This window comes from Lissotriton vulgaris, chromosome 7 (assembly GCF_964263255.1).
Source record: "Lissotriton vulgaris chromosome 7, aLisVul1.2, whole genome shotgun sequence".
NCBI lineage: Eukaryota > Metazoa > Chordata > Amphibia > Caudata > Salamandridae > Lissotriton > Lissotriton vulgaris.
The window spans coordinates 160,037,797-160,055,146 of record NC_141695.1 but is presented as its reverse complement, the minus strand read 5'-3'; the positions used below and the strand labels follow the sequence as shown (position 1 = coordinate 160,055,146).

General features: G+C 45.2%; 1 protein-coding gene across 2 annotated transcripts in view; it reads right to left on the bottom strand.

Moving 5' to 3' along the window:
* LOC147701061 (uncharacterized) overlaps window positions 1-17,350 on the bottom strand; it is an 84,662-nt gene that overhangs the window by 4,903 nt on the left and 62,409 nt on the right. For both annotated transcript variants that reach the window (XM_086929857.1, XM_086929856.1), the window contains one exon: window positions 16,494-16,667. In XM_086929857.1, coding sequence (XP_086785983.1) covers window positions 16,494-16,661 — 168 coding nt within the window. In that variant the 5' untranslated portion in view covers window positions 16,662-16,667. The remainder of the gene's footprint in view (window positions 1-16,493; window positions 16,668-17,350) is intronic.

Genomic DNA, 17,350 nt, shown 5'->3' with positions numbered 1-17,350 from the left:
TTAAGTGTGTGTTGGAATTTGTAATGTGCAAGCCTTGGTCCAAAATGCCCTTAAGGTAAAGAGGTAAGAATGCACTAGGAGAAATTTAAGGGGCAATAAGGCAATGTAAATAGGCAAAAAGAGACAGAGGAGCGAAGAAGTAGAAGTAACTCCCTGTAGCTAGTCTTGCACATTGGGTGCTAAGCACCCATTCGCCAGAATCATGGAATGAATTTGCTATGGACCAGGGCACGTTTCCCCAGGGCTAATCTGACTGCTTTGAATTCTGAGTGAAAGTATAACTACTGTACATACCCAGTCTCCATCGTCTCTAAGTGTTTAGAGCAACAGGTTTGTGGATCAGTTGACTATAAACGTAGTGCCACTAATACTGTACTTGAAAAGACACAACCGTAACTAAGCACACACTCTGTTCCAATCCTCCTCCCTCCAGTGCCATGAGAAGATTACATTACTCTAAGACTTCTAGAAATAAGGTAGAAGAAGAAGAATTGAGTAGTCCAGCTAAAAGTTGTGGGCATCCAACCTTGAGTTAACTTCCTTCATGCAGTGGCTTAAAAAAAAGCAAAACATGCACAGTACCCCGATTGACTACTTCATAGGTTTTCATGGCTTTTTTCAGAGCCATTGATCACTTCAAGATTAAGATCCAGAGTAAATATTCCCCTGAGTTGAGACTATTGTTTTCTCAGTGGGGACTATTGTTCTCCAAGCGGGGACTATTGTTCTCCAAGCGGGGACTATTGTTCTCCAAGCGGGGACTATAATTCTCAGAATGGGGACTATAATTCTCAGAATGGGGACTATAATTCTCAGAATTGGGACTATTTTTTTTCAGAATGGGGACTATATTTTCCTCAGAATGGGGACTATTTTCTTCAAAATGGGGACTAATATTCTCAGAGTTTGGTAATTTTTTCTCCAGCAGATCAACATGTAAGTGATCATTCTCCCAGTGGCAATCAGTCGTCAGAGAGAAGATCATTGTACACACTGTGGAGATCATTATTCTTAAAGTGGGGATTATTAGTCTGCGAGAGGAAACAATTATTCTCAGAATGATCAATCTCCATGTGATCATTTTCTCAAAAGGGATTATTATTGGCTGTACATTGATTATGATACTCCAAGTGATTATTCCTCTAATGGATATTACTATTTTCCTAGTTGGAGCATTATTCTATGCCGGGGCACTATTATTTTCCAAGTGATTAATCTCGGAGTGAATATTCTACAATTATCATTTTTAGGATTATTAGTTACGAGTCAGAAATAATTTGAGAGTGAAGCTGCGCTAATCTCGGAGTGGAGAATAACTTTTCTCCCAGTTAAGGATTAATCTTCTACATGTGGGGAGTATTAAACAGCTCTGTGTTTTTATTCCCAGAGTGAATGATGCTAGACACCTATTTTTCAGGTATTTTTTACCACGGAGAGTATTTTCGAAATCATATGTTAAACTCAGAATTTTCGTTTTCTTCCAATTCATTTATGAGAGATCCATGGTACCCAGTGCCATCATTTAACTTTATCCCATCTATCTTAACTTCTAATATTTACATTAACCCACCCAACTTTTTAAATTTACTTCTGTACCCCCAATTTCATTAAACAATTCTTTAAACCCAATCCCTACTTTCAACAAGATTTTACTGTTAGTGTTACCTTTGGCCCTCTGAATATATATTTGTTTGTGCTCTTCCCAAACATTTGTATCGCTTTCTGTTTCTTAAGCTTATTACGCTGAGATTTTTATATCCTGACGTAACTAACCCACTTAAGCCACTTTGGCCTTCACTGCTAGGTCACGAATAGAAAGTGAAGCAAATCAGCCTTACACATATGTATCAAAATAGGTGCACCAAAATATTTAGTGGCAAATCATTGAAAAGCAGTGCCCAGCGTTTGTATAAAAATTATAAATAATTAAACGGAAGCTTTGAAAGAATATGTACTGCAGGACAAGCCTCAATAAGTGACTTCATGTCCAGCCATACAATCCAAATAAAACCTGCTCCCTTAAGACCTTTAGACTTTTTAGGATTCTCATTGTATCCTCATTGACATACAGATGTATGGTCACCTCCAGCTCAGGTATATTTGAGTGTGCATGCCCAGAACTGTGCGAGTGGAGCAACTGAAGTGTCCAGCAGAGAGCATGAAAAGAGGTGTTTGGGGGTCTTGAAGAAGGTAGTCCGTAAGAAGGTAACTGGTTCCAGGATGACCGAGAAACTTACGTGTACCCGAAATGTAGAAGTAAATTAAACTTAGCAGTAGGTTAAAACTTACCTTTGCTTGGCCGATGGCCTTGAAATTTTTAATAATTCGCAATTAAAAGGACAACGCTGTTTACAGTCAACAAAATTGGCCCATAAGGCACAGATATATTTTTTTATCCTAGCCCCTAACATCATCTAAACATGTAAGCAGTCACAATAAAGTAATTGTGTCCTCACAATTCCAAACTAACATTTGAAGAAGGCTACTGAAGAACACCTTCTTCCTCGCATTTTCCTCTAAATCTCTTGTAGTATTCCCTTCTAAAATTAAATTTGAATTTCAGAAGGCTGGAGACTTGAAAATTGATTTTCTTGAATATTTAATCACAGCAACGCAATGTCAGAAAGCTCGACAGTTGCAGTTCCCTGACCGTTATAGAGGTCTATTCAATGACATTCAGTTTGTAGATGCCAAACAAAACCGCAATTTCTGTATGATAGCCTGTAACACTGTTCTCAACGGTAAGTCTAGAGCAAATTTTAAGATCACAGTTACAACATTTAACACCAAAAGCTAAAATTGCCATAACATTGAACTCACAGATATAACCCCCATAACATTGATTACTTCTTATTAAGCCGGTCAAGGCAGCAATAGCAGTAGACACTGTAAAAGTTCATGCTTAAGTAAGTCAATTGCCTGCGATTTACTGTTGTTTAGCGATCATGGAAACTTACATAGTTTTATCTGTATTAATCATTAATTGGTTGACCAAATAATATTTTTGCAGACAGTTTTCCTTTATAATCCTATACTGTGAACTTTGGATCCATGAAGCTAAATCATCTGCAAGTATCAAGCAACCCACTTGCTCGTCACCTAGCTCTAAAGAATAGGAATTGCCTATTGCGTCAGAATCCAGTAGATCCGTAATGAATAGATTAATTAATAGAAGAGTCAAGAGAAGTCCATCTCTGGCCTTTTTCAATCAGAATTTTTGAGGCATCTCGCTGAGCCAAATTGTCAGGATGAAGCAGTGTAGTAATATCAAAGGTCCAATTGGTGCATTCAAGTCCTTCCTTTTTCCAGTAGTTCAGGAAGTTGAGACCTAGTCTCTGAGAAATTAATAGCAATTTCCATTGGCCCTGCCTTTAAGGCAGCTCTCCTGGGACCCTACCATATCAAGCGCAACATTGGTGACGTGGAACTGCCATCAACCCTAGCAAAGGGCCCCTGACTACCCCTGGGGACCCAGTCTAGAAAAGACCAGTGTTTATGAAGAGCTGGATGCCCACAAACTATGCCTTGCAAAGCAACATATGCGAAGGCTGATCGAGTCCGATGAATGTCCTCCTGTGGCATAGAAGACAGAAGAGGTGATAGACTCGCTAATTCTTTGAAGAGGCAGTAAATACAGGCCACACAACAAATCACCATTGAACACATCGCCAAGGGATCGTTCAGAGCATGGGATGGAATCTTACGGCCAGATGTAAAAACCCATCTTCCATTTGACAACGCTACAACTTCCAAAATCACATGATATGCAACCACAAAATTTCTTTCAGGCACATAATAAACCTATTTTGCACGTTGGAAAAGCCTTTCCAAATTGCAAAACGAATTTAACAACCCATACTGCATCGCAATTAGAAGAGGAGTGAAAGGGATATTCCCTCTTAATTCCAATTCGGTGTGGTATGTATCAATAGTGTGTAACCACAATTGTGGTCGTAAACCATGGTCAGTTATCAATACCTCAAAGGAGGTGGTAACGATTCACAAAAGGGGAAGGTGTCCAAGTGGGATGCTTTCCCATTTGTGAATGGTGCCGGGTATCGTCGAGGGAGCAATCAGTGGTAAATGTTTTCCTAATTGGGCAACTTTTTTTGTAAAGTAGAACTGGTTCTTTTAAAGAACACAGACTGCTTAAAAAATATACTTTTTCTGTTAGGGAATGCAAAAGTAGAGATCGTAGTCTGCTGTTTCTTGGAGGCCATCATCCCTGTCTCTGAAGTCAGTCAGGGGGTTACATATGGTGTTGTGTAACCTGCTTGATTAACATTCACTAGGTTGGTTGTTCTGCGGACCCTTGGGAGTGGACATTTTGCAACGTGATCTATTAATACACAGGTTGTGTAGCAACATGAAAGGCTGATCACTGGTCAACCAATGTATGTGTGAAATTTGCTACCACTTTTTACGACCAGCCTTTTGATACATTAGGAACTTAGTTTAATAAAGTTAATACTATAAATAACCCCACACAATCTGAGCACACGACCTTACTGAACCCACATACACCTGTGTTTAGGAAGGCCAATGACCCGATACTCTTGTGCGAGTTTACAGCAACGATCCCATAAAGAAGCAGAGGTTACCTAATCAACTGAGATGGATGAGAGAATATAGATATATGGACCCAAATACTAGGCTCTTTCACGGTGGAGCACACACGGTTGAGCACAGATCTAACATCTTCACTTAAAGTATTGTCCTTAAGCATCATTGGGTCGCAAGTTCCGACTTCCCACTCCACCCATCAGGAATTTTCTGCCCATAAACATGGAACATACACCGATATGAGGTCACCATTATTCAAAAAAGCGGACACCCCGACCTGAAGTCAGCAGCCATACATGGTAAAGATAAGGCACTGTGATGCCCTTTGTCGTTTCTTTGTGATGACCACGGTGGGGAGCAGCCTTTACACACACAGTGGTCAACACAATTGTTGGAACACTGTGAATCATTTCTGAGTTTACAGTTTTCCATGCAAGTTCTCCTCTTATCCGGCTTGGTAAAGTGTGGCATGCGTAAGTCAAGTGGATTCTGGCTTTGTTATTTTAGCTCTATGGACCACAAGGGTGTCTTAGAACTTGCTGCAATAAGCTTAAATAGCAATGGTCTTAAATCGAGGGGGAATCGTATCAAGAAGAATGTAGTCCACTTTAGTAAACCGAATTAAAGTTAAAGAGAGTACCAATAAGAATAGTCCTCTCCTGAGGTGTGAACTCGTAGCTCTGCTTCACTTTTCCGCATGTGATGCACTTTAATTGTCCAGGTTCGCAGGTCCTTTGAGCGGAAGCAAAAGAGGGGTTAATAGCCATGTGTTGAGAGAGGGGAAAAGAAGAAGGAGTAAGTTATTTGACCGAATCATCACTCATGGAATTGTGTGGACAATTGTTGGGAGGGTGCAGGAGTCATTTTTGCACAGTTTAGCCTTTGAAGCAGCCCGAGCTGCTAGAGGATTCACAATATTAAGTTTAAGTCGATAGTGAGCCCAATTTGATCAAAAGTTTTCTTAATGAATTTATAAATCACTTGTGTTTTATTGTAATGGTTTTAAGTAATTGCACAATTTCTCAATAAATTCTTATCTAATATCACGATAGAGCATCTATTTTAAACTATAGACGGTCTGCTATTTTTTCTAGCGTAATGGTTAATATATGGCATTACATTGCCTATGTAGCTGTGACTTCTGGATTTCTTGTATGATCAATGCCTCAGATTGGAGGGTGGCCATAGATGAAGGGTCAATACACCCATTATGGTTCCAAGACTCTGGTTTGAGTTCCAGAATTGCTAAGATTCCAATGCGAGTCTCTGGAGATGAGCTGGTAGAACATAACAGCACTCTTTAGCAGAAGACATAAATCATTATTGGATGAGATATAGGGATCAGAGCCTTAGAGACCCTAGACAATATGTTGAACGTTTGAGAGGTGGTCTGACTCTTTGGTTTGGTGAGGTGTTTAGGGAGTCTGGACTTTGAATGGAATACCATATAGTTAGCCAGGCTCCAGAACCAGCAGGTCAAGGGTACAGGCTTGGGGGATAGAGAATAGACAGGAGGTGCCTCAAGCAGAGATTAATAGATCTTTCACAGGACATCTGGGCTAGGCAACATTAAACTCTTCTCTCCCCACAGCACCCCCCCACTCCCAGACAGATTTATTATTTCAAATAAACACTGCTTTAAGTCACAAATACTTTGCACCCACTTTTGAGGCTAAATTTGAAACCCCTCACTTTTGACAAAAGTATGGTTACTTTTCTTAAGATTAATTTACTAGGTCTACGACAAGGTCTGAAAGCTAGTGGAGGGATAGGACAATGACTTTCTGCCATTAGGAATCCACCTTGTCTTCGCGATCACCCTAGATTTTTTGTCTCTCACTGGACCCTTATTTTATCTGCAGTTGGAACTCTGTGCACTTTACCTCTACTAATCAGTAGTATAGTAGTCCAGCTTCTTCTTTAAACATGGCCGAATTGGCATAATTCACTTGCCTATAATTCCCTAGCATATGGTACCCAGGGCCTGAAATTTAAATGGCACCACTGGACCACAGCAACAACTGTGCCATACACTAAAGTGGCAGTGCAAATATGGCTTATGGCCTATTCTGTGAAGCCTGACTGTTGCGGAGTAAAAACTACAAATCAAGCTGTCAAAATAAACCTTTTTGACAAGTCAAAACCTCCTCTTTATCAAGAGGCAACCTTTTACCACACTATATGGGAATGTCCCTACATACAAGCTCGATGGGAAAAGGCGAACAGGCACAAGCAGAGAGCACTAGGAAAAGATTAAACTAACACCACAATTTGGGCTCCTTAATATATGGGAGGAGACAGGCCTTACTGAGGTGGAGCAACAATTGGCTACCCTGGGATATACGTTAGTGAAACGTGCAATTGCAATGAAGTGAGGGGGTGGCAGAGGGGCCACAATCGAAGAGTTGGGCAAAGGAACTAGACAAACGTATGATAGCAGAAAAGGAGGTATTCAAGTACAGAGGTTGTATTGAAAAATGGAGCAAATGGAACACACACAGGGGTGAATTGTGTACCTCGCCTATCAGGGAGATGAAGATGAAAGAGAACCATTAGGATAGTATAGGCATAAGTGGCTGATCTAATATTTAATTCTGTTAGATATATACTGCTGATGTAACTGTGTTGAGATGTATAAATTCTAAGTTATTTGTGAATGCTAGGCCTTTCAAACCAATAAAAAAAATCTTTAAAAAAACCTCCCCTTTAAATATTCATAAGTCAACCCTATGAAGGCCTTGTGGCCCACACAGCAGGTTTCATGGTATTTAAAAGCAGGAGTTGTAGAAATGTAATGTTAACATGTCCTTAAAGTGACTAGCACCCAAAAGCCCTTTTCACCGTGGCAGGCCTAGCAGTAACAAGTAGGCAACGGGAATGCAGATTAAATACTGTATCTCTGGAATAGGACCAAGTAGAAAAATTATCAACTATCTTTCACTGTTATGGCAATTGAAGGTGGAGGCCCGACAGATCGGGTATTTACAGAGATGTTAGCGGAAGCCCTAACGGACTCTTTTGATAACAACTGGGCTAGTACTGGGAGTAGAGAGGTGGAATGGGGCGCAAAGTCGTTCTAAAAAGGGCAGTCTGCATGACGACATCCTCGTGTATATGGCAGGCATTAGAGAGGGATTAGTCACAGAAGGAAAAGGACTTGGCAGCCCTGGAGGCAACATGGTCCATGAAACCAGAGGCATTGCAGCAAGGCAGTGGAGCAGGGTCTGGCAGCAGGTGTACACTGTACAGGACCATCTGGAGAGACTTGTGTGGCTCCCCTACAGGAGTAGCCTGTAAATGAAGGGTGACAGAGCAGGGGGTCTACGGGCTCGGCTGATCAATAATGAGACTTGCCTACAGCCAATCTGGTCTAATAAAGACCAGGAGGAGCACGAGGTCTACATGGCAAGGCTGAAAATGCAGGATACTTTCGGCGAAGGAAATAAATATATCTCCATAGTGTAGTGTGGCTTTGCTGGGGTGCATCCATGTCATGTCGAGATACATTGGAGCACCAGACCAGTAATCATATTGTAAATTACTCACTTGTGAGCGGCCATCCCAAGGTTCCTCCTCCCCTAACACTCCCTACCACTAGATGGGGGCCTAGCAGCTGGGGCTCTAATAATTCACTGAGCATTGCCTCCCAGGCTCTCAGATCATCCACCACTTATCATCTACGAGAGTCTTGCAAGTATGGTTCTTTTCTTCTGTGGCCCACTCAGCCATATTCCACAGCCTATCGGAGAGCAAAAGCGGAACTGGAGAAATCAACCGAATTGTAATTCTACGCTTTGTCCTAACCAGCCCCAGTAGCAAAAAATGCCGACTGGGTCGCCTCCCCCTGCGCTTAGGAACCAGTCCCAGCAGGCACACCCTTACACTCAGATCAAGTGTCCAACCTGATGCAAGCTCCAGCACCAACCCCACTGCTTGCCAGTACTCCTGAATTCAGGGACACCCCCACATCATGAGCAAGAAGTTTGCTTCACCCTCGCTACAACCATGGTAGACATTCGGCCCGCATAATTAATTTAGGTGTCAAATAACCTTGTTGTATAAAATTATATTGGACCAGCAAGAATTTGTTGAGGTCTTAGACACCCCCTCATGGACCTTATGCCATTCTGTGTCCGTGATTGTTACCCCAGCACATCATGCCATTAGCTCTGAATAGTCCGAGTCCGAGTGGGTGCATCCTAACGCAATGCTCTGTATCGCTGAGAGCCCAAACACTTTCCACCATCAGGCTCAGTAACTCCACAAGCACTCGAGACGTCTCCGGGACATCTGGAAACACGTGCCAAATCCCCCACATCGTGACTGCCAATTATGCATACTATAGGAATTGATTGGCCCCCAAGTCATTACTTTCTAGCACCTCAGCCAAAGTAATAAATCTATTATTGAGATATAACTCCTGAAGTACCAGGCAACTCCACGCTCTCCACCTATCCACCCACATACGACTCTTGACCCTGCACCAGGCAGGTCGCTCCCCACGCCCCACATCCCCATCAGTCTGTGCCCGTGTCCCTGACCTCGCTGCAGCCACGAGTTCGCGGCCCCCCTCCTTCTGTTCCCTCAGTGGAATGGATTTCTCTGATATTCTGCTGCTGTATTCTTGTGCCCTCTGTTGTATTCCTTCTTGTATTCTGTGCTTTCTGCCCACATTACTTGTGCCCACTGTTGGATTCCTTTTGTATTCTGTGTTGCCGCCATTTTTTTCCCCATGCCATAGCCCTCCAGCACTCCAGCCATCCCGCCACTGCGACTCCGCCCCCCCACTCACCCATTCGTCCTGCTCCCACCTCCCAGCTGCTCCTCCCTCCTACCTCCCCTTCTTATGGCTGCCGCGCGCAGCGGGAGAGCCCAAGGTAAGCCAGTCTGCGCCGGGATCGTGACCAGCACCAGACCCCTTGGCCCCCGCGAACGCCATTATGACTGCTGCCACTAAGACGCCAGCATCCTCCACACGCTCAACACCGGACGATCACACTCCTGCGTCCAGGCTGCCCCGAGGCGCACCCAAGGACCCTTCTCCTGCCGGAGATGCAGTTTCACCAGCCTCCGATCCCCCAAATCGTCCACTGAGACAGGACGCAAGCACCTCAGATGCATACCTCTCAACACCCGCTCAGCCCGCAAGCACGCCATCGTACTCTGAAACCTGCTCAACACATCCCCCCTCCGGACGTCGCCATCCAGACGGAGACCTGGCTGAACGCTTCCTCTGCACCCGACATCGCCATAGCCATCCCGGACGGCTACAAGATCACCTGTAGCGACTGCACCAACGGAATAGGAGGAGGAATCGCCATCATCGGCAGGAACACCCTTAGGGTCTCGACCAGCACCGACAACACCCTCAGCACTGCCGAACACCTGCACTTCCAAATCCACACTGACCCCAACACCACCCTTAAAAGGAACCCTCGTCTACAGACCCCCCCCGGACCCCTGCCTCTGTTCAGCGACTCCATCGCCTTCTTCGTCAGCATGCACGCCCTTGCCTCCGCAGACTACATCCTCCTCAGAGAACTGAAAATCCTCCTCAGAGAACTGAACTTCCACCTCGAGAACAACGACAACAGCAACTCCACCACCCTGATCGACAACCAGACAGACAGCTCGTCACAACGTTCACCCACTCTGCCAAGCACACGGTCGACCCCATCTTCTCCGCAAGCACCCACTTCACCTTCAGCCACACCACCGAACTCCACTGGACCGACCATCGCTGCATCCAGTTAGTCTTCCAGAACCACCCCACATCACCGCACTCAACGGACCCCCAGCCACAGCTGGGGCGAAGTCATCGAAGACCAGCTAAACACCGCCCTCACCCGAAGCCCACCTTCCGACCCCATCGACCCCGACACTGCCACCCGCAACCTCCGACAATGGATCGACGATTGCGCCCTTATTCTCGCCCCGATCAAAAAAACTCCAACAGACGCACAGGCAGGAAAGCCAGTTGGTTCACTGCCGACCTCCAAGCCTCTAAGCAGACCTGCCGAAAGCTCAAGAAGAAATGGCACCACAAACAGACACCGAACAGCTACGCAGCCCACAAGAACGCCATCCACAGGCACCATCACCTCATCCGAACCGCCAAAAGGACCTCCTTCAAAGACCACCTCGTCAACAATGCACACAAAAGCAAAGAGCTCTTCAACATCGTGAAGGAACTCGCCAACACCAACAACAACAACATCCCACCATCGCAAGACCTGTGTGACTCCCTAGCCACCTTCTTCCATTGCAAGATAGCAGACATCCACAACAGCTTCAACTACCAGACCCCACCCCTCTTTCCCCCCTGACAGCCGCCGACAGCTCAGACCCACTGCCCACCGTCTGCACCAACCCACTGCCCACCTGGACACAGGTAAAAGACGACGATACCACCAAAATCATGAACACCATCCACTCCGGCTCTCCGTCAGACCCATGCCCGCACCACATCTTCAACAAAGCTAGTGCCACCATTGCACCCCATCTCCGCAATATCATCAACATGTCCTTCGATACCGCGACCTTCCCAGGGAGAGCTTGTAGGACGCAGAGATCAATTCCTTACTCAAAAAACCCAAGGCGGACCCAAGGGACCTAAAGAACTTCCAGCCCATCTCCCTACTCCTGTACCTGGTGAAGGTCATTGAAAAGAGCTTCAACAGACAACTAACTCACTGCCTCGAGGACCCTGGACCTGTCACAGTCTGAATTCCGTAGCAACCACAGTACCGAAACTGCCCTCATCACCGCCACTGACGACAACAGGGCCCTGCTGGACAACGGAGAAACTGTGGCCCTCATCGTCCTGGACCTCTCAGCCATCTTCGACACGCCTGCCACTACACACTTCGCACACGCCTCCACAACACAGGGATCCGAGACAAGGCCCTGGAAGGGACCACCTCCTTCCTCTCCGGCAGAACCCAGAGTATCCGCCTCCTGCCATTCCGATCCAAAGCCCCTGAGATCATCTGCGGCGTATCCCTAAGATCATCCCTAAGCCTGACACTGTTCAACATCTACAGGGCACCACTCGCCCACATAGCCCGATCACACAACCTTAACATCATCTCCTACGCCGACGACGCGCAGCTGATCCTCTCCCTCACCAAGGACCCCTCCACCGCCAAAACCAACCTCTACGAAGGAATGAAGGCCGTCGCCAAATGGATGAAGGACAGCCGACTGAAACTGAACTCGGACAAGATGGAGGACCTCATCCTCAGCTCCACCCCCTCAGCCTGAGACGACTCCTGGTGGCCGACCACTCTGGGAGTAGCACCAACCACGCACGCAACCTGGGGTTCATCCTCGACTCGGCACTCTCCATGACCAAGCAAGTCAACACCATCTCATGCTCCTGCTTCAACACCCTCGGCATGTTCCGCAAGATCTACAGATGGATTCCCACCAAAACCAAACGGACGGTCACCCAGTCCCTCGTCAGTAGCAGGTTGGACAATGGCAACGCCCTCTACGCAGGAGCCTCGACCAAACTCCTGAAACAACGACAATAAATACAGAACACCTCTGCACGCCTCATCCTCGACATCCCTCGCCACAGCCACATCACACCCCACCCCACCTGAGAGTCTTGCACTGGCTCCCCGTCAACAAGAGGATTACCTTCAAGCTCCTCACCCACGCACACAAGGCACTCCACAACACCGGACCCACATACCTCAACAGACTACTCACCTTCTACACCCCGAACCACCAGCTCTGCTCCGCCCGACCTCACCCTCGCCACCATTCCCTGCATCCGAAGAGCAAGCTCCGGTGGCAGATCGTTCTCCCACTCCCCGCAAAGACTTAGAACACACTACCCATCCACCTGCGGCAGACCCAGGACATGCTAACCTTCTGGAGACTTCACAAAACCTGGCTGTTGGAGCAGAAGCTGCAGCACCCCCAACGCCTTGAGACCCTCACGGATGAGTAGTGCGCTTTACTAATAATTGATTGATTGATTGCTTGATTTGGAGGGATACCTGCAGAAAAGTATGCAGAATCGTTAACTTCAATTTGGGTGCATACTGGCCTAACGAAACACCCTCCGGATCACACATTCCCTAGCCACACATACTTGCTAGATCACAAAAGGCACAGAGCTGGGGATCCCATCTCCAGAGTTTGGTTGGGGAGGTGGATCCACACGTTCATTCCAATAACCATTTTTCCAAGTTGCCACCCTTGTTCAACCAGTGGGACTGCATGTTGCAGTTTGGTAGCCAGGTAGTAAAGATTCATACATGGAACTTCCATCCCCTACGCCACTGCCACGTCCATTTGAGAGTGGCCAGCCCACTATCTTTCTTCCTGATGCCCTTAAAAGTTCTACTATAAGCCTATATAGCTCTTTGAAGGTCTTTTAAGGTATTCAAAATATGGCGCCTTGTAAAACATAAGCAGCGTAGCAACATAATCATCTTAACCAGGGCGATCTTGCCTATGAAGGAAAGACTGAGTGTATTCCAACAGGTCATCGAGGCTCGTCAGCACCCTAGCCATGTTAGAACAATGGAACGATTCAAAATCTGTTATCACCTGGATACCTAGGTATTGAACCTTAGTGCTCTCCCACTTAAGGTCTAATCCTGGAAGGTCATCCAATGCCACATCATACCTCATGCGCTCCAGCAATATCCCTAGAGTGTAAGCCTCATTATAAACCACCAAAAGATGGTCTGCAAAGTCCCCCACCCAGGACTGATAAAACTCTGTAGGCAACCCGTCTCCTCCAGGTATCCTACCCTTATTCAAGGCCTTAATAGCAGCCACAACCTCTGCTCCATTGATGGGCCATCAAGCACTGTACTATCTTCCTCCGACAGCCATTCGAAGGATGAAGCGCCACCAGATACTCTGCTATAATCCTGCTCACTTGCACCATGCCGATCACAGGATGCTCAGCACTGTCAGACGAGCGCCCCAGGGTAATTCTGCTGCAAGGACAGGGCCAATTAGGCACTCATAACCAGGATGTAGGAGGACCAACAGCAATGCTGGCAGTGCCACTGCGAATTACGTCCAGATTGCCATGCTGCCTGGCCAGGTCACCATGTTTTGCAATTTATAGGCTCTGCTGGTTAGAACAATTAATGTGTTCCCATCTTGACTTCAGAGACAGAAATCTTTTGAACTGAATTAAACTTGCTAGGAGGAAAGAAAAGATACAGTGCATTGCTAAAGGTTTAGATGAAACCATGCAAACTTTATAACTTTCTACAATTATCCAAAATTCCCACACACTCAGAAAGAAACAGTATGAAAGATCTCATCACTTGTAACTGTTCACACAGCTGCTGCATATCAAGACACATTTTGACCTTTCTCCAAATAAGGGCTTACTTTTTCAAAACATGTACTGAATCTACAACCAGGCTAGCAGTTGCAAAATAAAAAGCTAAAATTGTTAGGTTGCCCAAAAAAAGGCAGCACACAAATCTCAACATTACCAATGGAGGAGTGGGAATCAGAACAATGGAAAACACTCTAATTAGTTCTAATCTTCTGTCCCTTAACGCAATTAGTGACAACCAGATCCTACATATCAACGACCTGTGCCAATGCAGACACTGGGATTCATCAGTGTGTTACGGAAAAAGCACTCACTTACAAATGCACTAAATACACTTTTCACATATGGTAGGTTGATTTTAGCCCTGAAGAATGTGGACAACTCAAGGGCCAACTGACCCCGAAACATGTTGACTGCCTCTGTGCCTACCTAAGGCTGAATAGTCAAATAGACAAAAGTGAATTGTAGCCTGATGAATATTAACTGGTTATATTTTGTGATTACAATGAGCACAGGATAAAAGAAGCAATGCATTATTTTGAGGATTTGGGCTGCACCCATAATACTATGCCCCAAGAGTCACATACAGATGCGTACTAGGTTGCAGAAGGGCCATCAACATAAAGATTTGGAGGTTCTTACTTCTTGGCAATGAGGAGCTAAATAGTCCTTTTCCGATCAATGCAATATGAGGCAGGTACTAATGGCACTTGAGGGATCAAAGACTCCGTGGCGAAACCTATGACGACCCCCCAATATGTGAGAAACCCCCCATATAATTTTTCTACTTCTACCCGCAAATAAAAGTGAAGTATTATGCCTACGAACAGTGGGAATATTTCACATAATAGTACCATGCACTGTGAAAACTAGAGTTGATCAATATTGATGGTCCTAGCAATAAAGACCCAAGTTACTCCATAGTATGTATGCATGTATGTAAGTTCATGGTAATACTATAGCTCGAACCTAGCCAAGAGGCAGTAGAGTGCTGTACACGGTCAAGGACAAGCATAACATTTTTGAGTTATGGTAGAAATAGCCGGTTTGTGGACTGTTAATATTAGGCCTGGGCAAAGCACTATGCTACGCTCGCACAGTTTGCGCTACTTCGCACTACGCGAACTGCAAGTAGCACAGTGCAAACACGCGTAGCGTAGTGTAGCGGTCATTTTTTGCTTGCTCGCGGTCCTCAACGTCAAGTTGGCGACCGTGAGCAAACAAAATGACATCCCGGCAAGACTTTTTCCTCATTCGCGATCAGCAGCATCAAGTTGCTGATCTAGAGCGTGGAAAATAAACCTCCGGGTGAGATTCTCAATGCGGGGAGGTCAGGTTTCTCATTGCGAGTGGTCGCGTATGCTCACGACCGCTCGCAATGAGAAAATACCAGTCTGCGTTGGGAAAGCCTGATGAAGGTGTCATCATAAAAACCGAAACGCTGCGTCGACAACTTGTTTTTAATAGCTAACTGCTTTTTTAATTATGACTTTGTGTGTTAATCATGTGTGCACCATTGAACCATTGGTAGGGTGCTGACACTACCCCTTTTTTTAATATTTTACACTGTGGCACTGTAATTGAAACTTGAAATTGTATATTTTGTAATAAATTGTTTATAACTTTTACCCCAATTGTTTTCTTATTGTGTATATAATTTACTAGAGTGGATTTAAGTGTAAGGATCTCTTGAGCTATGGTGGCCTACTAGGGATAGCATTATCCTCTTTTCAAGTTAAGGATAGGGACTGTTTTGATTTCTTGCGTTGGGAAAGCTGCAGCACGAGTAAAAATCTACTTGAGCGGCAGAAAACCACAGCTAGTACTGTGCAAGATGCCGTTTTCAATGATTGCACAGTGCGGACAAGCATCCGGCACTGTTCCATCATTGAAAACAGCATCTTGCACAGTGAGAACATGCTACTATGCAGTTCGCGTAGTGCTACGCTTAGCTCGCGTAGTGTGAAGTGCACTTCGCGTAGCTTCGCAAATCGCTACTTCGCAAACTACGCCCAGCCCTAGTTAATATATTAGGATGTTGTGTTTAAAGAGGCGAATCTTCGCTTCTTTTCTAAATTGGAGCAGCATCATGGTGGTCCTGATGGAGAGGGGGGTGTTGTTCCAGATCCTGGGTGCATAGATAGAAAAGGCCTGTTGCCTTGTTTTTTATTTTTCACACTTCTGTCTGATCGTGCCCTAGCTGCTGGTTTGCCAAGAACCACCAGAGATGGTTGAACTTGTCTGCAAAATAAGTGGGGATGCTGGTCCAAATTGCTTTTTAAATGATGCAGCTGGTTTGAAATGGTGCGGGCTGGCAAAGGAAGCCAATGGGATGCGTATGAGTCTTGTAAGGCCATGCAGATGCAAGAATACGAGCACTTAAAAAGCAGTTCTTAAGTTGGATTCTGGAAGAAACGGATGTACTATCTTTAGAAGGGAGCGGATACCAGTCTGCCTTTGTGTGTTTTTTTTGGCAATGTGTTCCTTGAGGGTGAAGTTGGTATTCAAGGTGAATCCAAATAACTTTGCGTTCCATGAAAGTTGGGGTTTGAAGCTGTGAAGTTAAAAGTTATTTAGCCAGGTTTGTATGGTTTCACACACTGATACCTACCAGCACAACGCAAGCTTCCTCGGGACAACCATCATTCTCTTGCAGCTCGATTTCAGCTCCAACCTCCTGGAATACTACCTCGCTGCTGCATTCCATTTCAGTGCCCAGTTCCACCTCCTCAACTACCTCCACCTCGCCAGTGTACTCCACCTTGCAGTCAAACTCCATGACGACCTGGACAATAACACAAAACAACAATTTAAGTAAACTTATAGAACGCGATCCAAAACGAATTTCTTACTCTTGTATCAAAACTGGATTATACTTAACTTAATTGTCACCCATGTTTATTTTTAAAATTCTTTGATCAATTCAGAGCAGGTGAATTCAGAGGACTTGGACACTGCCTTTTTCCAGCTGCCGCACTATTTACCTTTTGTGTAAAAAAGTACAAAAAAGTCCATGCTCAAGGCTTGCGAAGTCAATACAGATTTCTGGAACTGCGATTTCTATGCAACCTAAAATCTTGATATTGAGCAAAATTAAAGTTGCTTTTATGACATTTATATTATTCTTAGTCAATAGACCTTCACCACCTTATATACTTGTGTATATATATCTTAGTTGGTGGCATGGCACTTCTTTTATAGATGTTAGTAAAGAGCACTGCGTACCAGTACTGCACACATATTCATCTTATGTGGCTTGCCCGTACCCCTGAGAGAGCTCGCAACCTCACCAGTTCTCTACATTATAAAAAAGAGAGAAATTAGGTGTGAAGTGATTGATAGCTAATGGAGCAGCAGCTGAGCCTGAGCTTTGCAATGTGAGGAAAAGGCAGCAGCCTGCTAAATCTCCCAGTTTAGTGGCACAATTCAGACTAATCTGCAATTATTAGGAGTCTCTGTAATGTGCAG